General features: G+C 36.5%; 3 protein-coding genes across 4 annotated transcripts; 1 reads left to right on the forward strand and 2 right to left on the reverse strand.

Annotated features, from left to right (window-relative positions):
• Nucleotides 1-12: 12 nt before the first annotated feature.
• LOC103987865 (cytosolic enolase 3) lies at nt 13-7,407 on the reverse strand. Its single transcript, XM_018826872.2, has 13 exons — nt 7,150-7,407; nt 6,907-7,061; nt 5,598-5,772; nt 4,016-4,087; nt 3,817-3,933; nt 3,196-3,276; nt 2,724-2,800; nt 2,148-2,251; nt 1,662-1,760; nt 1,485-1,570; nt 1,330-1,416; nt 734-931; nt 13-264 (listed from the first exon to the last, which is right to left on the reverse strand). Exons 1-13 carry the CDS (start codon nt 7,252-7,254, stop codon nt 196-198), a joined length of 1,425 nt encoding a protein of 474 aa, XP_018682417.2. The 5' UTR covers nt 7,255-7,407; the 3' UTR covers nt 13-195.
• Nucleotides 7,408-14,967: 7,560 nt separating this feature from the next.
• Nucleotides 14,968-16,010, forward strand: LOC135677717 (uncharacterized). Its single transcript, XM_065190094.1, has 3 exons — nt 14,968-15,179; nt 15,268-15,594; nt 15,676-16,010. The coding sequence occupies exons 1-3, from the start codon at nt 15,098-15,100 to the stop codon at nt 15,792-15,794; spliced, it is 528 nt and encodes a 175-aa protein (XP_065046166.1). The 5' UTR covers nt 14,968-15,097; the 3' UTR covers nt 15,795-16,010.
• A 411-nt stretch (nt 16,011-16,421) lies between these two features.
• On the reverse strand, nt 16,422-21,727 carry LOC103974851 (phosphatidylinositol:ceramide inositolphosphotransferase). Of its 2 annotated transcripts, XM_009389747.3 has the most exons (13): nt 21,359-21,727; nt 21,071-21,283; nt 20,824-20,913; nt 19,358-19,444; nt 19,198-19,266; nt 18,487-18,567; nt 18,291-18,362; nt 18,123-18,183; nt 17,942-18,044; nt 17,736-17,831; nt 17,599-17,645; nt 17,376-17,500; nt 16,422-16,814 (listed from the first exon to the last, which is right to left on the reverse strand). In XM_009389747.3, the coding sequence occupies exons 2-13, from the start codon at nt 21,101-21,103 to the stop codon at nt 16,809-16,811; spliced, it is 870 nt and encodes a 289-aa protein (XP_009388022.2). In that variant the 5' UTR covers nt 21,104-21,283; nt 21,359-21,727; the 3' UTR covers nt 16,422-16,808. The 2 variants fall into 2 exon arrangements, with proteins under 2 accessions (XP_009388022.2, XP_009388025.2); XM_009389750.3 differs by lacking the exon at nt 17,736-17,831.
• Nucleotides 21,728-21,924: the final 197 nt, after the last annotated feature.

Here is a 21,924-nt window from a genome sequence, read left to right on the forward strand (position 1 = left end):
CTCATCAAGATATGTTAACCAATCATCATTCGAAATCTGTGCATCTTTCCTCACTAGCCAAACTCGAAAAACACAGCCAGGTATTTTTTAACCAATAAATACGTCATAATCTATTTAAACAACATGATTTGAGCAGCAAAATTTGCACAGGAGATTATCCAAGGCGAGATTGTGGAAAAGACAACCTGCCTGCAATCACGGGCATTTCCAATTTTCTCCAGCATAGATGGCCTGGTTTCCAAGTTCTTCCTCAATTCTAAGTAGCTGCAGTGTTGAAAAAGAAAATGTCAACATACACACTAAATAAATATTAGAACGCCACTATCTGGCGTAATTTTCAAACAAAAAAGTAGCTTGTAATAATCCACTTCCAATTCAACAGAAACAATCCTTGATTCGATGACATCTTAGAAAAGAATAGACACATTAGTAAATTAATGGGATTATGAAAAACATAAATGATAAGATGCACAATAGCAGGAGACCCATTTTAAAGCAAAAAATCTTTCTTTAACAAAGGCTCAGCATGTGGTTGGTTGGTATCTATCCTAGAAAACATGCTAACTCCTCATTATGGCAACAACTATTTGCTTTGCGCAAAAAGGCACAAAGCAATATATGCTGATTGGTAGTTTAATTAAAGTGACCCAATCTTAGTGTTCATAGTCAACATCTTAATGGTTGAAATGAGCCACATTAATATGATCTTCTTATTTATTAGGAACGGACCAACCTGATTGTATTTTGCAAGCCGCTCACCCCGACAAGGTGCACCAGCTTTTACTTGACCAGTGGCAAGCCCAACTGCTAAATCAGCAATGAATGTCTCTTCAGTCTCTCCAGATCTATGAGAAATGATGACTCCCCATTGAGCATCCTTTGCTTGCTTAACAACTTCTATAGCCTCCGTGACAGTACCAACCTGATTTACCTGTATCATAATCCAGATCCAGAATAATCATATCAAGCTTATGAGATTAAGAATTCAACAAACAATCATTTACGTCAGTCAAGGTACATCCTAGTTTTGATTCAATTTCTTTTTCTGATTCGATTAATGCAATTGTTTGAAATTAACCATATTAGGTCCTTAATCAATTTGTCAAGTGAATTCAATTCTAAAATATTGGTATTGCTAATTTTCCTGATCTAAGGCTTATATTTTTGAACAGCCATGACAAAAATCAATGTATGGTTTGTTAATGCCACCAACTTTTACCCAAACCATTTTTGAACTACATTTAAAGAAAGTAAACTATCCAAGACAGTTATTATACTTCTATCATAGTCATTGCTAAAGCCATGTGCGTGCTCAGATCAGCAGGTTACCTTGAGAAGAAGCGCATTGCAAGTATACTCATTTACTGCCCGCTCAATGCGTTTAGGATTTGACATCAATAAGTCATCTCCAACTACCTGCAAAATGTTCTATCAAGAGCTGTTCTTTATCTTTAGCCCAGAAGTACTCGGAACAAGGAATGCACCTGGCATAACCCCAAGGCAGAGAACAACTTTGTGTGTTCCCAGTCCTCCTTGTCAAAGGGCTGCTCAATAGAAACAATTGGATATTCTAGTAGAAATGTAATTTGTCAATTAGATCAATGTTGCTTTCCATAATTTCAATAGTGACCTAAAAATAATCAACAAGGCAGATGACTTACCTGTACACAGCTTAGTATACAACTCGAGCATATCTTCCCCTGTTTTGAAATCTTGTCCTGATTTCCCTGGTGTTTTGAAGTCTAAATCATACTTCTTTCCTGATAAGAGCAAAAATATTTTTAGTTGTCTACTGACATCATAATGCACCTGGTGTCACATTATAATAGCAACCAATCACAAACTACACATAGTTTGGATAATTCAAATGAATGGTTAAGGAGCAACTGCTCATTTATTATTTCTCCACACTAAATTTTTTTCCTGATATATTTTGCATTTTGAAATCTAACATGTTTCATTGCAGAATAAATCAATTAAAAAAATCATTTATGCACATCGATATCTGAAATTTAAATTTAGGCACATTGACATCATGTTTCATGATGCCGTTATTTCCGATAACAGGAAACACTGAGCAAAATTAACATGCCATATTTGAAATTTAAATAGATAAAATGGAACTAAGTTTCTTGCATTGCATTTACCGATGCAAAAATCAGTAGCACCAACATCTATTGCCATCTTAATTCTTCCATTATATCCTGCTCTGTCAATTGCCTCCTTAACAAGATCCAAGCACTCCGTGATGCTGATGCCCAAAAAAACAATTAGCTGGTCCAAATAAGGTCTAAGAGAGAACAAATTTACATAGCAAGTAGAATATTCAGGTCTACTTAAGGACAATTGTGCCAATCAGAATGTGATGGCATGAGTCAAGATGTATTGTGGCAGAAATGTAATCAAATGTACTATGCCAGCCCGTGCCTAAGGCATTCAATTATGTCTAGACTAATTTTTGGTCTATGTTGATTAACATAGGGGCATGCCATCTGGCAGAGCACAGTATTCTACCATGCCAAAAAGGTATTGGTACATCCTTGTGCTGTGAAACAACTATCCTTGAGCCAAAAAAGATCTTCAGAAAAACCACCATGCACTAGATTTTTATTTTTGGAAACTAAAAGAAAGCCTTGCAACCAATGGAGCAAATAGCTTTACTGGTAGGGATTGTATTCTAGTTAGTTTCATATTTAATGTCATGAGAGAATGGTATAACTTGCCTTGAGATATTTGGAGCAAATCCACCATCATCACCAACATTATACCCAACTGAACCATATTTCTCCATAATAATAGCCTGGAGTTCAGCCAAACCATGTGAAGAGCAGCCAGATTAGTTGAGGCTGGAAAATATATAGTGAAAACCAGAATAATCAAGTAGAAGAATCCTTTGAAATGATACAATGAGTGAGGAATTAAAGAAAAATTCTAGAACTGCATTGCTGTAGTATATTGTAAGAAAATGAAACAAAAGGTTAAAAAAACCCTCAAATTAACATTATCAACTATTTAGATAAAACATATTGCATGTGATGCTTGAAACACCTAAAGCCAAGAAACAATAGTCAGATGCAGTAGAAAATCTATCACTGAAACTCTACCTTCAAGAGGTTATATGAGCAAGTTGTTATTTTCAGAAGAATCAAATATTGCAAAAGAATAACATAACACTAAGAAGTTGATTTTGAGTACCTTTAAGTGATGATATGTTTCAGAACCCATCTGCATTGCTTCCTGAAAGCTATTTGCACCAACTGGAAGAATCATAATTTCCTGAAAGTGTAGTAATTGACAGTCAGTTTTTAACTTCTCACCAAATAAATTAATCAGAAAAAAAATTATGCCATGAGTTGATAAAGTTTTCAACATCAGAAAGAGGGAAATTTAAAAATAAAATTGCCAAGCAAGTATTTTGAAATGAAAGTTGATAAATCTTAGTCTGAACACATGGAGTGATATGAAAAAAGAATTTCTAGCAAGCACAGAACTGTTTCATATGTGAATCATTCAACAGTGCTAGTGCTATTGACATACATCTTAACAGTAGTAAAGGAAACAGAAAATGCCACTGAATTTAAACATACTGAATTTAGCATAAATGCAATTAAACAGAAAGCACACTGAATTTGCATAAAAACACACTGAATTTAAACAAATGTGGGCTGAATTAAACATGGCTAATTGAATAACTTGATGCATCACTCTTTTGATTGGTCCAACTATGTTAAGATGTTAATAGCCTCTCATCCATACATATCAATTATCTAGCAAAAGAGAATTGGTCTAAAAAATCACGACTAATACAGGCAATACCTGAACAGCCAGATTGTTCTCAGCATGTTTTCCACCACTTATGACTGTGATGGCTGGAACAGGAAGAACTGGATTGCTTTTACCAGAAAGATCAGCAATATGCTTATACAATGGAACCTGAACATACAAGAAGAAATTGAACAAAGGTGTAGATAAATGAAACAGAAAATCCAACAGCCAAGTCAAAATTATATTGTGCCTCTTTTTCAGCAGCACCAGCTTTACAGGCAGCAATTGACACAGCTAACATTGCATTCGCTCCAAGCTCAGCCTGCAAAATGTAGCCTACTAATAATATCCTGCTTTTATCATAAGCATTCTGTAAATACAGACGAGATTATTAATAATGAAACAAGATACAAAATCCAATCCCTCAAATATGATATCCAGACAGATCAAGGGATCATCTGTTACCATGTTAAATGCTTAATGCCATTTATTCCCTAAGAAACATGAAAAATATATGAGTTAAGGATAAACATGTAGTAGCTAACAAATAAATTCTGCAAGTAAGAACAGTTATCCACTGGCAAAAGAAAGAAATCAAGTGGCTTAATACAAAAAACAAAGGCATTGGATGAAAATCAAAATATACATACAATATATAAATAAATAAAGGTTAAATGTTAATCTAGCAACAAAAGAAGAAAACATCATATAAATAAAAAGCAACAGAATTAGGAATATCTCCAAATTAATAAAGAAAAATTGATGATAAGCAAGAGGACTCTACAAGACTACCAATTTTCAGCATGCAATCTTAATTATTTTGCTTTCATCATAACCATTCTTTTCCTTTCGTCTACTCAGTCCATTCATCTCTTTTCGAAGTGTAAACTTTCTCTTATGCATTTATTGCACAAAATTGATCCAATGCTGTCCTTGACAAACAAAAGAATGTCCTTTTCGAAGTGTAAACTTAATTGTCTGTATGATATTCTTTTAGCTGGTGATTTCTTTTCTTTCATTTGCCAAAAATAATTTCAAAGAGATAAATAACAATGATAATAGTCAAGTTACAAAGGTATAAGAAAAGTCTTTGATAAATAATAATGATAATAGTCAATTTAGAAAGGTAAACAAATAAATTATTTCTTCAGAAAAAGCAATAACGTTTGGAGTCTCGAGGTTTGAAGACATTAGCAAAAACTTCGATCGTATCATAAACTCTTCAAGTAATTGTTGATTTGTATCTTGCTATTCATGGTTGACAGAAACATTAACACAAAATTGCAGTCTCCATTAAATAGAAAAATCTGAATTTGCCTTTCATGGACTAAAACTAAAGAAAATAACTTAACAAGTAACTACACAATGGATAAAATTGTCTGATACTTCAAGCATTGAGCTTAATTTAAGGACAATAACAGGTTAACCAACCACTAATATATTTTCGATACTCAGAAGAATTTAATCCAACACCCTTGCATCCAGATGATCAAAAGTTCTTAGCAAAAGGAACAGAGATATAAAGTAAAGTCTTGTAAAGATAATGAATTCTGCATAATAAAGAGATGATAGTGATCTCATTGACAGTAAGCATCAATAAGAAAATGCAAACATCTCCATGGACCATCAACAAAATAAATAAATCTATAAAGAATGCATGAGAGTTAGAACAAGTGCTAAAACAATACAATCTGATTTTCCTTTGTAACTAAACTGCCAAAGTAACATAAGCCTAGAAATCATGAGATATTTTCAGCATGGAAGACTTTAGAGACATGCAAGCAAGAATGGCCAAAGCAATAAAGTTATGTTATCAACAAAAAAAGACTTACTTTATACTCAGTTTTGTCCAAGTCCATCATTGCCTGATCTATTTGGACTTGGAGTAGGGGGTCCATGCCAATTAAGGCTTCAGAAATCTTCTCATTGATCATATTGACAGCTTTTAAAACACCCTTACCAAGATACTTCCCTTTGTCACCATCACGTAATTCAACAGCTTCGTACCTGAGTTTAGACAATAAAGACAGTGATCAACATGAAATATTATAATTGAGGTGCTAGGATTCAGATAAGGCATGAACGAATTTATTGAGTGATGACTCCTTTTGACAGCAAAACAATTGACAGTTTCTTAATGTGAAGCAATTATATGAAAGCAGGGGAAAATATCAAGGTGCGTTTCATTGCACAAACATTTTGTCAATTACTAACATCAGATGAATGCAAAATGAAACTGTGACAACCTGTACAGATGATGCCATGGTCCTTGTTTGCATGACAATGCAACAACGGCTAACAGGACACTAGCCAAGCACTCTTTGAACCTTCATTCCAGTATAATGTGCAGTACTAACATTAATATCTAGTACTTCCAATGACATGAGATAAGTGGGTTTTTGTGTGGTTGCTAATCTTAGCGGTGCTTTATAAAGTAACAAGCTAAATTAACAAAGTACTTCCAATGACATGGTCCTTGTTTTATGGGGAACATTAAAATTAACAAGCTAGTCTTTCTTAAGGTAAGATGGAAAACCTCAAATACATTTCATAATAAATGAAATGTGTAGAGTACAGAAAATATGTAGTAAGACAACCCACATGGCAAGAACCATATTTCTGGTACTAAGAAATGAATATCTAGAATAGAAAATATTCAAACTGCAAGGTGCTAACTGAATCTTTGAGAAGAGCAGGATCCTCCAAAATTAGGATATAAAGAAAAAAAAAAAAGTGATTTTGTATATGATTTCTCAGGGTCAGTTCTTCTGAGTCCTTCATTACGATCCTCACATATTCAATGATGATCACATTTGTGGAAGCCTATTGTGAACATTTTTCGGGCTAAACCTTCTAACCGGATTGGATAAGGGCCAAGAATCACATTCGGTTGCTTCTGATAGAAAATTCTGCATCAGAATCGACTGCCGCATTACTATTTTTATGCAAAAGATATGTTGATTAAAATGCATCTAGGTTCCAGAAATCGTTCACACAGAAAGCCCCAAGAGATGGATTGAATCGATGCGATTCAACAACCTCACAAGAACGGTGACGATCACCCAAGAAAGCAACTAATGAGCGTTAAAAGATTTGGGAGCATGATTGGATCACAAAGGAGGAGGAACACGGTTCACGTACATTCCAGCGGACGCACCGCTGGGAACCGAGGCGCGATACATGCCCTTGTTGGTGTAGAGGTCGACTTCCACGGTGGGGATCCCTCGGCTGTCCAAGATCTGCCGCGCTTTGATCTTGGTGATGACGGGAGGGACGGCCTTCCGCATGTGATTGGACTGCAGAACGAACAGAGGCGACGATGAAATCAAACGACAAAACAAACCCAAGAAGAGGAGATGGGGAGGTGGTGAGGGGAATAGGTACGATGAAGAGGACGGGGTCGGAGGCCTTGGCCCTGACGGCGGCATTGACGGCGTCCTCGATCTTCCGAGAGAGCAAGTGCTTGTCGAGATACTCCTGCACCGACATCTCCCCTTCTTTCTTCTCTTGCTTCGCCTTTCTTCTCCTCCGTCGTCGCCGTCGTCTTCGCCTCCACGAAACCCAACGAGAATTCCAGAGAGAGAGAGAGAGAGAGAGAGTTACGGTGGCTGATTAGATGATGGTGCTTGATGAGGTCGCGTCACCGCTGCCGCGCCGGATGGTGAAGCGGAAGAAAGGGTAGAGAACGCTTCAATGACGATGATGCCCTTCAATTTGTTAAAATTTACGAACAAATGCGATCCAACCCAAATGCGTCCGACAACGGGTTCGGAAACGGATCGGATGTTAGTATGTTCACGCCACATAAATAATACAACATCACGTCTATGTTGAGACATTATAGCGATCAGTATAATAATTTTAAAGATTTTTCCCATCAATCAAATTATCAAAATTAATGGTTTGCTTTAATTAAATTATTTATAACATTATTTATTAGTAAATCAAGTTAAAAATTTGGTCAATCAATTAAATAATTAAATAATCTTAAAATTATTAATTGATTTACTTCTTAATAAATCATGTGATTTTTTTTAAAAATAATAATTGTTTTAAATTTTTAATTTTATATGTGAACTATAAAAAATAAGTATTATAATTCTATCTTTATGTGTAAAAATAAAATAAATATAAATTAAATATAAAAATTAAACTATTACTAGCTTTGGAGAAGAGTTGATCTTCTTCCATGCTCCTTCTCCCCATCGAGCGAAGGATAGAGGATCCTCAATCTTATACTTTTTTCTTCCAAAGTTTTGATTTATGCTATGAGATTTTTGGTATTAAATTTGTTATAATTTCATGATACATAATAATATTTTAATTTTAAAAATATAATTAATAAGTAATGATCATTGAATTTTTAATATTAAAATAATTTTTTATTTAATGATGATGATGCATGAGGAATAATGTTATTTTATGCTTGAATCTATATTTTATAAATCTATGTCAAAATGGTGGGTCTAATTTATTGAACTTGTCAAAGAATTATGTGAATTTCTAAATTTTGATCAATGAAATACTTATTCTACTATTTTTTTTCAGGTTTAAATGTTATTTTGTGATAAATTAAAATATTTTAAAAAAAATTAAGATCAAAATTGGTGTGACATGAGCCAGGTTGATCCGTCAAACCAAGTTGACTCAACTCATATGACAAAGTATGGTTCAAGCAATATGGTAAGGCACGACTTAACTCATGTAGCTAAGTACAATTAAACTCGTATAATTAGACATGATCTAACTCATGTGTGATCCACCCATGAACTACTTCAGAGGTAAGGCTTGGCCCAACCCATGCGGCTAGCCCACTACACTTTAGGCTAACCTACTCCCTAGGATAAGTATGATCCACACATGCGACTTATCCACGGCCTCGGTAGGATTAATCTAGTTTGGGTTAATACTATGCAGCCTAGCCCAAATTCCTCTTCTCTTATTAATTCAAGCTTATTAGTTGATTGAACCAAACCAGCTTAATTGGTTCAAGTTGATTCAAAGTGATTCCTAACCAATTTGATCAATTTAAGTCCATTTGACCCAATTATAATCAACTAAATTCAAATCATATTATTTTAGGTTAGTTCTAGGCTAGTTTTAATAAGGAGTATAAATCAATTCAATTAGGTCCCAGTTGAATTTAGTTTGGCTCGTCAAGTTAAGTGTAGGTCATATATATAATATGAAGCCATCAATGAACAAATTCTAGTAGGTTATAAATCAAGCATGATCTCTTATAATATTTTATCATATTACTTCTTTGAATATATATATAAATACATGAATAAATATAAATAAATAATCATAAATAATTATATATCTTAATTCTTTTTGGGAAATAATGGGTCATCAATTGTAGTTTTTAAGTGATTTCTTTACTGACTATTGGGAGGATATGCTTTTATTGACTATTAGGATTGGGAGGATATACAAGTCAATCTATTATTGAGAGTGAGAGTGATATGGGTTCTTTTCATTTGCTATTGAAAGAATATGAAAGGCATCGTATAAAGTATGCATCTTCATTCGTTATTGAGAGAGCACACTATTACGTATCTAATGTATGTTATTATTGTCTGAATGTTATGTATATCATCAAGATGTGATGCATAAGATTGATGCATGATTTTATTTAGTGCATAAGAATTATTATTATTAATTTGATACATAGACTTCGAATTGATAAGATATTATTTTATATTAAATTATTAATATATTTTATGAATATTGAATACTATTTTCATGATATTTCTTCAAAGGTTCCTATCATCATAGTTACTAATAAATTTTTTATATTTATTTCAAAATAATATGTTGATTTATAGTAGAAACAATGTTTGGGTGAAAGAAATTTTTCTTGCTTATGGCCTTACTAATAAATTATTAAAAATTAGTTAAAAATATTTAGTGTTATAAAGACAAGAAATTTAAATTCAACAAAAGTTTTTTATAAATTATAAATGTTAAAATAAATAATTTATTTTCAATAAATCTAGGGTGTGATAGTGAGTGTTGCACAATTCGAATCTGAATGTATCTTGCAGGTTGCTTAAAACGATGAACTAGATTAAAAGAAACACATGAAGATACTACCAGCAACCAACATCTAACACATACTTAAATGATGAAACATGATTATGTCGACCAACAATGCTCGTATAATATCTATCCCCTAACTTGGGCATCTATGTCTTTACCATCCTAAGTTGACATCGACCAAAATACTTGGATATTACAATATCTCGGTTGATAGAGAACATTATAGCATCTTTAGTGCGACAAAATTTGTAGACACCACCAAGATGATGTGGCGCCTCGGAGTTCACATAGCACTTTGGCCCGACGTGGCACCTCAAAGTAGATCGGATGTACGCACATGGTACAAACTCGGAGTGATCGATTCCCGCACCGCTTGGGGACACACAAGATGGCGTCACATAGCACGGAACTGTGCAAACCGACCCACGTCGCACGGATCAGATCATATGGGCTAATCACTCGAGACATCAATGACCATTAACGAACCACGTATGATCAACCCCCGGCAATGGGCACAAAGTCGACCCCTTGACTAACGTCAAAGGATCAAATCGGGGATACTAAAGATATCCTAAATTTTACCTCATATTGATTGAAGTTTCGGAGAGATCGAGTCGAGAATCCCTATCTTGATTTCGACTTGTGTGTAGGAATCTAACGCATAAGAGCTTGGTAGATGACACCCCAACCTAACCTAGCACCGATCCCCTTATCTCAAGAATCCATGTGGATAGCTTTATAGTCTTAGGATTGAACCAAGTCATGGTGACTCCTAAGCAACGACATGAAGTTACAATAATAAACCATGTCATCGTTGACTCTCAGCGCTATAAGAGATCAGTCATTCTTCCTTCTCTCATCGTAGGTCGTTCCTACTCCAAACTCAAATAACGTGACACGCATGATGTATCATTTATCATTTTTTATCGCGTACGTGATTCTCATGTTACTTGTGCAATATCAGTATATGCCTCTCTTTACGATAAGCTCATCCTCCTCCATACAAGAAATATAAGAAAGGGAGAGGAGAAAAAGAGAGAGCGAGCTTTTCTTCGCCACCTCTTCTCCACGCGGAAATGTCGAAGAACCACCATCTGATACATAGGAAAACTGTTCTCCATACTCCATCATGCATTCTTCTCCTTCCTTCCTTTCTTCCCCGAGCTGTCCATACGTTCCCTGCAACGGGAAATTACCCTCATGTCATAGGAGAATTCTCGAACTGTAGTGCAAACTTTGAAGCCATATCTTCCATGTTTTTTCGTTGAATCTCAATGCAAGTTTTAACAGGAAAATGCTGTGTTCTATGAATCGTTTATGATATTTTTTTATTAAAAATATTAAATAATAATCTCATGAGACCAAGAATTAATGAAGAATTAAAAGAGTCGAATAACATATTGAGTGTGATGTATACCCTAAACAACTTGATCTTTTGAGTTACGTTGGTGTTGAAATCTTATAGTTTTGTGGGAAGTCAATGCATGAGATAAAAGATTAAAAGAAAACTAAAAAAGAACCTCATATGATTAAGAATTCGAAGAGTCCGATGATATATATTTAGAATAACTCATGAATTAGTAACACAAACTACTTTTAAACTACATTGGTGTTGCATTCTATGTTAGTCTAACTTGAAAGGCACCATTTGCGCTTCTCTCGGAGTCATGTGTAAACATCATATGGTTGCTTAAGCCAACAACATTTTTGAGATCTTTATGTGAGTAGAAAGAGTCGAGTGAAAAATATTATCACATCCATAAACCAAAAATCGCACTGAATCATAGAGTCAAAGTGGAACCTCGATTTATTGCTCATTGTGTGGTTTTATATTCTCGGGATGGAATTGCCAGATTCCAATCATTTCCATCGTTTTGATAGCGCATATACGCTCTGTGCAAAGACTACTCAGAAACTTCACTTGCTCTATTACATATCATGAGATGTTGATGAAATCGATTGTGGAAAAGACCATAGTTTGGATTAGCGTTAGTTGAGATGTTTAGCGGACATCACGATGATTGCATATATAGTCATTTAAATAGTCCACAACCAATGGATATTGTCAAGGTATTATCTGATGTGTTGGATCATGAAGCTAATCTTGGTTCGGGTCTATGTCTATTGTTGACTTTGTATCAAGGAGCGAAAGGATTCATCAACGATCTAAGTCAGGATATATTCGATAAAACACCTTCGATGTTTAAGTTAATAAAATTAAAGACTCTGAGCACTAAGTAGAAGGCTTTACCATATATAAATTGTCTGAACCATGTGATTTAATATTATTGAGCTTACAGAATGGATGAATATATGTTGGCCTGATAATAATATGGTATACAGACCTCACATGTTAAATCTTATATATCAAGAAATTATATTATGTTATCTATCCTAATCCAAAATCAAAGGTACAATCCAAAGAATAATCTTTTTATTTTTTAATAATTCTCTTATAGTCTTATTTTTAAGTTTACATTGAAATTTGATTTGACCTATGAAAAGAATATATAGATGTGGACTGACAAGACAAGTTTAATGCTTGATGAAGATTCAACTCTTTCCTTCTTCTATAAGGTATAAATAATTCTACTGATATGAAATGGTGAGAAGGTAGGAATAATTTCTTTGAAAGTGTTAGCGTAAACAATCTTAAGCCGTGGTCTCGGGGCTGATGCGGTTGGGTTCGGGTCTGAATGATTGGGGATCTTCTTATGATGCCTCTTGAGACTGCTGAGGTGGCCCGATCGCGATGGGACAACCGCTGTTTTCACCGGGGAGGGACTCCTCGCTTGGATGCGCGGTGGGAGGCGCTCCGTCTTCGCACCTGCACACAGGTCGGGTCGGGGGGCTCGACCCGACCCTCAGACGGTCAAGTCAGCGGATAGTCTTAGGGAGTTTTTTCTCCTCCTTTTTTCCTCGAAGTGCGAGGGTTTTTATAGTGAAGGTTGTCATTGCCTGATGTGCCCGCTTGTAGGGAGCAGGATCGTACTCCCGATAACGTCTAACAGCGGTGTTGGCACGGCGTGAAGGACCGAGCTTGAGCAGGATGTTAATGTGCCTCGGCCGACATTCCGATCTGTTTGACCAAGTGCTGTCAGGTCAACCGAAGTGCGAAGCGTCATCAGGGGTAGTTAACGTCAGACCGGGTCTTATCGCCATTATTACCCTCATCAAAAAGTATAAACGTGAGTTTGAATTACATGACAAATTTGATTTTAATTTAATTTATAAGTTTAAACTTATTAAATTATTGATCAAACTTAATATATATCATTTGGCTCGCTCTTTGATCATACACTAACGAGTGGATACGGACTCTCTAAAGAGTAGCTTTGCGTATACGTATACGTGATGTGATATGGAGGAATATACAGGTCCTTCCAAAAGAAATAAAGCTCTCCTTATTTGAAAGGATGAAAAGGTTATGAATGACTTCCTTCCAAATCAAGCTTCTATATCAATTTAATTAAAAAAAACTTCAAGAATTGGATCAAACCCAATAATATATATCATTCGACTCTTTTAATTCTTACAAATGTGAGATTGATATCTCACTATATCTCTATATTAAAATTTTAATTTAATTTAATATGTTGTTTGACTTTTCTAATATTTGAATTATTTTTTATAGAGAAAAAAAAAATCTACGATTGACTTAGGAAGACGAAAGAAACTTTGTGTGAGTGGAATCCGCAAGCCGTAAACGACGGAGAAGAGAAGTAGGTATCGTGGAATTTGGAAACTAGAAAGCGTTGGTAGGATCGCAAACAAACGCGGATAGATTGGAGAGCTTCCTCCATCGGCGTCTCTTTCAAGCTTGCGAAGCTTCCCAGCGGTCAACATCTCAACGTGAACGCAACGCGGTCAGCCGCCATCCACTCCGACGACTTATGACTTCTCCTCCAATTAAGGCTTTAGTTTCCATTCCTCCACTTTCTTTGAACTTCCCTTCTTAGGACTTCTCCTCGTCTTTGGAAACTGAGGAAGGCCAAAACATTGGTCTTCCCGACAGATGAGTTAAATCGGTATTACTAACTCTTTATGGATTATATGCGAACATTCCTAATGATTGTCTCACTTTAATGTTAACTTTCCATGTTTTTCATCAACCATATTAATTAATGTTATATATTTTTACATGCTTTTGGTTTTAATGACTTAAGACTAAAAGGAAGTTGGAAAGTTACCTTTTTATGACTTCTATAGAATAACCGCATGTTTCCCTATCACAAATAATTAATATGAATATTTTTTAATACTGATAATATGAGAAAGCTCACCTCTCAATCATAAATAAAGTGACAATGATAAATAATTAATATGAACACAAACAACGTCACAGCTACCTAAATACAGTGATAATAATAAATCCAAAAGATAATATTTTATTCATATATTAGAATATTCCTTTAGAGGTAGTCTACTTACCAATTTATTACTATTAAGCTTAATTTTTTATCTCAATTCTAACGTAAGTATCGAAGGAATCAAGTCGAGCACTCTATCTATCTCCGGTCTTTATATAAATCAATTGTTAGGCGAGCACCTGAATCACCTTCTTAGTCATTCCAATACTTACATATGTTTTACTATCGAGTCGAGCTATTACTGTCCACTATCAATTGATATATATATATATATATATATATATATATATATATATATATATATATATATATATCATGTGAAGTCACTTCTAGATGAAAATAATAAGCTTTGAAATCAATGATTCCATTGATGGAAACTAGAGTGAATATAAAATATTGGACTTTGTTATATATTCAACATTTCTAGAGCATTAGACCAAGATAATATTTGTCAAATCAGAAAATAAAGGTGAAAAAAGGAGAACAAAAAGCAAGACCAAAGAAAAGATGAGGGCGGTAGAAGAAAATGAAATCCATAAACGTAGTTCACACTCTCTTGATCTCTAATCTCTAATGTAATGTGCGTTAGGCTTCAATGCCTTCACGTTACCTGTTTGGCTTCTGCAAATGCCAACAAGAGACGCGTTATGCCGTGGAAAAAGGGAAGAAGAAGGGCAGGCAGGCAGGCTTGGTAAGGAAGTCATACACCAAAAGAGAGTCGAAACACAGTCGTCGCCCCGATGCCACTATTCTCTCTTTCCTCTTTATATAGAGGACTCGGCCTCCTCTCTCTATCTCGCTCCTCATCGTGCTCTGCTCGACCCATCCTCTTCTCTAGGCCACCCGACCTACCTACAATACCGGGCTCTAATCTTGGCGAGGTTTCTTTCTCATAAAGGTCATTCCACCCCATCTCGTCCATGTCTTCTCTAGCGTCTTCCACGATGATGGCCTTGGCGCTTCTTCTCTTGCAGTGCCTCTTCCTCTTCCCGTCCGCTTTAGGTAACGACTTCCCCTTCCTTCTATTTGTCTCTTGCATGTCTGCTTCCTTCGATCAGGAACGAGTTGACGACGTCGGTGTTCCTTTCAGCGGGAGTGATCTGCGAGGAGCTGCCGCAGGAGCTGTGCGCCTTCGCCATCTCCTCCACGTCCAAGCGGTGCCTGCTGGAGAGCACCCAGAACCAGGGTGGGCGCACCGAGTACCAGTGCAGGACGTCGGAGGCGGTGGTGGAGCGGATGTCGGACTGGATCGAGACGGACGAGTGCGTGCGGGCCTGCGGCGTCAGCCGCGACTCCGTCGGCATCTCCTCCGACTCCCTCATGGAGTCCGACTTCGCCCAGAAGCTCTGCTCTCAACCGTGCTATCGCAACTGCCCCAACATCGTCGACCTCTACTTCAATCTCGCCGCCGGAGAAGGTATGATAAGTCTACGTGACCCTGATGGCATGTCAACGATCATTTCCTTGGGCAAAACCTCATGTTTTGACAACGTTGCAGGTGTTTTCCTGCCGGATCTGTGCGAGGCTCAGCGAGTGAATCCTCGGCGTTCCATGGCGCAGATTCTCAGCTCTGGAGCAGCACCTGGCCCCGTGGCTCCACCTCCTATGTCGCCCTGAGTATTTAGTGTCCTTTATCGGGGGTTCCCCATTTTACTTGGTGGATATGAGAAGTACAAGTCTGTTGGAGGGGAATCCTCGGTTGATAGAAAGTGTTGCGGCATGCGGGAATGTGTGGATCTGCTATTTTTCAGTGATATGATTATATAGGATTTGCAGCCTCCTGTACTTTCATTCATACATGAAATAAAATGAAGCCATACTTCATTTTTCTTACTTATACGTTTGTTTATCTCTTCCTGTCTACCGGTGAATGAGTTCCATTACTGTTCTATTGGCAGATCGTCATAATAGACGTGATAATTGATGCGTTATACATGATCAATATATGATAAGGTCGTTTCGATTTGGGTCCAATAAATCTAAACCCCTACCGATATGGTATCATCCAAAATCCTTCGACTTTCTTTGGGGTTGTCACTCCGAAATTTGGACGAGGGAAGGCTTAAGGCTTCCATAACGTTTGAGGATTTGATGATTCTTACACAACTATACTTGTTATTTATCTTGTTATATATATATATATATATATATATCTTCTTTGGTTTCTATTGCCTGAAGCTTAATAACGAGGAGAATAACAAAATATTCTCAAACAAAAATTAGGGAGATAATAAACCCACAGACTAAAAAAATTCAATCAGCAGAGATAAAGATTCCTTTTTGCTGCAAGGTAAAGAATCGTTGAAGAAAATGATACATATGGACATGTGATGATTCAAGGAGCAAAATGGTTGTTGACCCCCCAAGACAAATTTCAGTTTCTTGCACAAATAAAACCAACCATCCACGCCCACATTCAGTCAACACATACGACAACGAGACCATGACGAAGCACTTCCCGGTAGAGCCTTCAATTCAAAGAGAGTCGAGGCACCATCCATTTTGGTATCCCTTCTGCAGAACATCCGAGGAAAACAATGTTGTCCAAGATCATCTATTTACCCCATTCACTGCAGATTCAGAATGGACATGGTTCCCATCATCTCCATGTGTGCCATTCACTTGCATCCTCTATCTCTGTTTGGAAACGACCAAAGAAGTTTGCACTTATTAACAAGAACATTTGGGGAAAGAATCATATGATATTCATGTAAATAAAAGAAGACATGTTCCGCAGATAAACAGGCTGTTCTAAAGTCATAATTGATTGATCTTTTAGATCATGTGATCTATATCGTTCAGTCGTTATAGGAAACCAAGAAAAGAAAGGCATAGGCAGTGGCATATAACTTCCTAGGAATATTTAAACACATTAAACTTATCTATGCTGTAGTGTGCATTCAATGCTTGAACCGAATTAATATAATGTTTACTCTACATAAACTGATTCCATGTCACGAGTTCTAGAATTCTAGTGCTAATTATTATGGCAACAAGAGCACAGTTTTCCAACTTCATTCTACTTATTAGCATTTCATATCTATCTACTTTCTGAAACAAATCAAGTAGATTTGGTCTATGTCACCTAAATGTCACAGGCTTTGCTAATAAAGTGGCATATTATCAGTTGAGTACATAACATACTAGAACTAAAAGATGGTCAGTTAGGAAAGCAATACATTGAGTCAAGTGTTATACCCAATCAGCAGTATCCACTGAATTTCCATTCAATAACTTGAGATTCTCTTCTCTGGGTTTTCCATCTTTCTCCTTAATGTTTAATGGTAGCATTGGTTGAGATCCAGTAGAACGATCGGGCATTTCTGTCACAAACAATATTAACAATTTTCATGCAATCAAATCTTTAATATGAAGCAATATTGAATATGATAGATGGTCATTGAACTAAAAAAAAGGACACCTGGTAGCTTCTTGTCAATGAAGAATACCACCAAATTTACAGTATACCTGCAAGCATAAAAGTCAAAATATAAGACAGCTGTCCTACTATAATACTATAAAAAACTATAATACTAATTTGAAAGAAAAACACCACACCATGCAACTACTACATCTACTGTGTAATGCTTGCGGGAAGCTACTATAAGAAGACTCTGAATAATAGCAATAACCCAAGCAAGAAGCTTAACGAACCTGCAAAAGTGCTTCGAATTAATTAGACTTTTATAAAACAAGTGAAAATTGCATAGTTGCTTTTCTATAAACATCAAGTCCATGAGCATAATTAAATGCCAAGGGTGAACCTTTTAGAGCCATATTTATGGTACGTACGCACGAAAACCAGTGTGAATATCATATGGGATGAAAATATCAGATCACCACAACCATATATGACTCCATGAGGAACTGCAAGCAACAGAAGCAAAATTATATACTAAAAAGGAAATTTGATTGCCAGGATAAATATCAGAGAGAGGATCACACAGTTAATTAGAAGCACTTCAGCTATACTCTCTGGTGGGGGCAGTCTGGCAAGCTTCGAGCCCTAAATTAAATGGAAAAAAATAAATGATCAGTGATGTTTATAGACTAGAAAACTATTTTAGTGGCAAAATGATTCTAATAACTGAAGCTGTTTCATGCAGATAATACCTCACGGCAGTGATAGTTAGGACCCGGAAGTTGAGTAGAATAGAATGTAATGATCCGCAACAATTGAGAAGCCTGAAAAACCATTTAACATAAGATACAGAATGGCCAAGGAGAGAGAAATATCAAACTTACAATTAGAAAGCATTAAATAACAGAATGACCAAGGAGAAGGGAAATAACAAACAAACAGTCTTACAACTAGAAATGCCAAAATTCTCCACCAGAGCAGAACAGTGTAGAAGCGCTTGCTATGATAAACAAAGGGATGAAATGTCCACTGCAACAATAACAATAACAGGGCATAATCATCAACAACTAAATAAATATATGGTGCCTATCATGGCAATGAAGGTATGCAGTATAATGTACAAGCTTAAAAAGAAAGACCCCTAGAGAAGGCACCTGACCATATATTTGTGTACATAAAAATGTGTGCACACATATAAAGAAGAGGAAGATGGGAAGAGATATCAAAGAGTGAGGTGCACATGAGAAAAGAAATGGTTGCAACATATACTGTGTGCAATGGTGATGCCTTTAGACCTCATGCTTATATAATAAATGCAAGCCGACTAACATCAAGAGGAACAACACAAAGATAAAAACCAAGGTTAACAGAATAATTAAAAAAGGTTGCACGACGAGAAAAAACAATAGAAGTGAACACACAGCAACATAAAGAGGACAGGACAGTCAACTAAAATGACATTGAATTGTCTCTGTGATGAAGAAATCTTTTGACATTAGTTCTCAACATATTTCATATTAGAGTGTTTGCAACTTTTTGTATTTCTTTCAAAAAATAAATGTACCTTGTAAGTATAGTTCTTTTCCCATTTTCCAACAGAACTGTGGGTGTAGAAACTTATAAGAGAACACATTAATAAATAAAAGGACAATGGCATACCAGTACAAAGGACAAAAACACAATGGTGAATAGACTCTCACTGATGTAGCCTCTTTCTCTTCCAAGTTCCTAAAAAGACAAAAGCATCAGTACAACTATGATGTCACTTCATTCATTTTGTGCAGAATTGTACTTAATTAAGCACAGCACTAGGACATACCGGAAGAATCATATACCCAAGATCTTGAAGAGTTGGTCCAGGTCGATGTAGATAATGAACCCCTCGTGCAGCCAACCCATGTATATACTACAAAAAGAAAAACAATAGTCATTGAATGATTCACCAGCCTAATCCAAATAGAAGAGTCATTCGCATACTAACCCTGTGTGATGACCATCAAAAACACAGATAAACAAACACAAGATTTTAAGCAGAACAGCAGTAAGATAATCAAGAAAAAAAAGGTAACTGCAAGAAATATCTCTTGTAACATTTACAGAGCATCAAGAAAACAATCTGACAGGCCTAGATGAAATGCAACCATTAGGCTATAAAAAAACAACAAAATGACAATAGAAAAGATTGTTATGGAACAAAAGGATTTTTATCAATATACATCTTTCATTGAATTTGCAGACATATAAATAACTTCCAGTTTGATTCAAAATTCAAGAAAATCACTTAGAAAAAAATATCATTCATAGGGACGAGCCAATTGTTGTAAATGCTGCTGCAATTTGCATGCACTACTTCCATGTAGGAGACATTATTCTACAGCAGAAACCAAATTGGCGAACACCTCCAACAGCTAATTATCATGCATATTCAAAGAAACATTTCATCAATAACAACATTATGAAGGCTATATCTACAATGAAATGGAACATATTGCTCAAGTATGATATGGTAGTGAATTGATATACCGAATACTCCAACTCAAGTAAACTATGATTGCAACTTTAGTCCTATGGTCATAAAAGAGTGAATGGATGATCCTTCACGATCATTATATAAGTAACCTAAAGCATCCAAAATACAAATGATAAAAGCACCATTTGGATGAAGGATCTAACTAAAGAATCAGAGAATATGAAGTTATAACTCTAACATAGCTTCAGTACTGAAGCAACAGAAGTAATTGTTGACTTGGTTAAATCTCAATGCAGCTATTCCAAGGTCATTCTAGTCTGTCAATTAGATCCCCATAGAACTCTAAGATCACCAATGGGGGAGATATCAAAAATGAATGTTCATTAATGACAAGCTTTCTAAAATAATTGACAAGGCAAAAGTCTGAGAGAAAGCAACCCAGACATTTGCAGACCATGATAAGTTTCCCAAATTACTGCACTTCAAAAGACGATAAAATTAGAAGTGCAAGAAATTCATCTCAAGTTTTTCTTGTGAAAAGATACATATATTATAGCACTCAGCTTGCCAAAAGGAGCGATCAAGAAACAGCTAAGCATAAAATGCGATGACAAATGTTTTACGCCTACCAAGACACCAGAACAGATTCCCATTCAACACCAACATAAAAGAAATGCCTAATTAAGGAAACTCTCAGAAAGAATGTCCGGTAAAAAAAAAAATCAAGAACTCAATTTGAATTACAAAGAAATTCCATTAGAGCAGTTGTTCAGAGATCCATTTGAGGTAATTGAAAAAGGAGGACAAATGAACACCTGGAACAGGAGTCCCGTGAGCAGAAGCTTCCATTTCTCCGCAAGAAGTTGAAGCTCCACAGATGTCTCCACGCAAACCTTCCTCCATAGCTGCAGACAGAAATCCATAATACAAATAGAGAAGAACTCTAAGAGATGTTCTGAAGAAAAAGCCGAAGAAGAACAAGAAAAAGAAGAGGGGAAAAAGAGCAAAAGCAACTAGAAAGATCGAGCAAAACAGATGAATTCTGTGACGGAATAGGGGGACCTTGGAAGCCTCGCGAGCAATGTAGACCGTCATGACTGGAAACCGGAGGTCCAACCACTCCCATACTCTCTCAGCAACCGACCTGCTTCGTTCTCCGCATGACCCCTCTTCTTCTTCCGGAAATCGAAACCCCACCGTGCGTCGGCCTTCTTTCACCGATCAGGGACCAAAGCCTGGCTGGCGATTGCCCAAAACTCCGATCGTGAATTCGATCTAACACCAAAAAACCCTTGAAACGAACGAAAACAATTCACCCTTTCATCTCATTTTCCACAACAAAAAACATACCTGGTTACGCACGCATGCAGAATTAGAGAGACATACGACTTTGTTGTTGGGAACAAAAAGCAGAATAGGGATGAGATTGCGGACGTCAGCGAGTGAGACAGTCGGGTTTCGTGGGCCTTCTTCTCCTCCTCCCCTTCTTTTGTTAGGCAACGCGGTCTTCACGCGGACCTCCGCCTACGACCGGAAGGTTCGTAACTTGTTTCAGGCGGCGGCGACCGATCGAAGGAGAAGAAGAGGAAGAACATTAAGGGGGCAACAGGGAGACCCGAACCCAAACAAGGGACGAGTCGGAGATGAGGGAGGGAGGTAAAGAAGGGGGGCGAGGAGAAGCAACGCCTCGCACGGCCAAGAACAGACTGCGGCCTCCACTTCCGTCCTCCCGCATCTCCTTTTTATGTATTTCATTTTGAATCCAAAAGATTGTAAGTGGATTCTTTCTCTTTTAAATCGAATTAACTGTTAAGCAAATCACGACTCCGAATGAAACGACTTCAGGTACACATGAAACGGACGGTGGGCACCATCGTGGCCCCACCTAACGTGTGAGGCGTGAGCATCATCCAGAT

Source organism: Musa acuminata, chromosome BXJ1-6 (assembly GCF_036884655.1).
Source record: "Musa acuminata AAA Group cultivar baxijiao chromosome BXJ1-6, Cavendish_Baxijiao_AAA, whole genome shotgun sequence".
Lineage (NCBI taxonomy): Eukaryota > Viridiplantae > Streptophyta > Magnoliopsida > Zingiberales > Musaceae > Musa > Musa acuminata.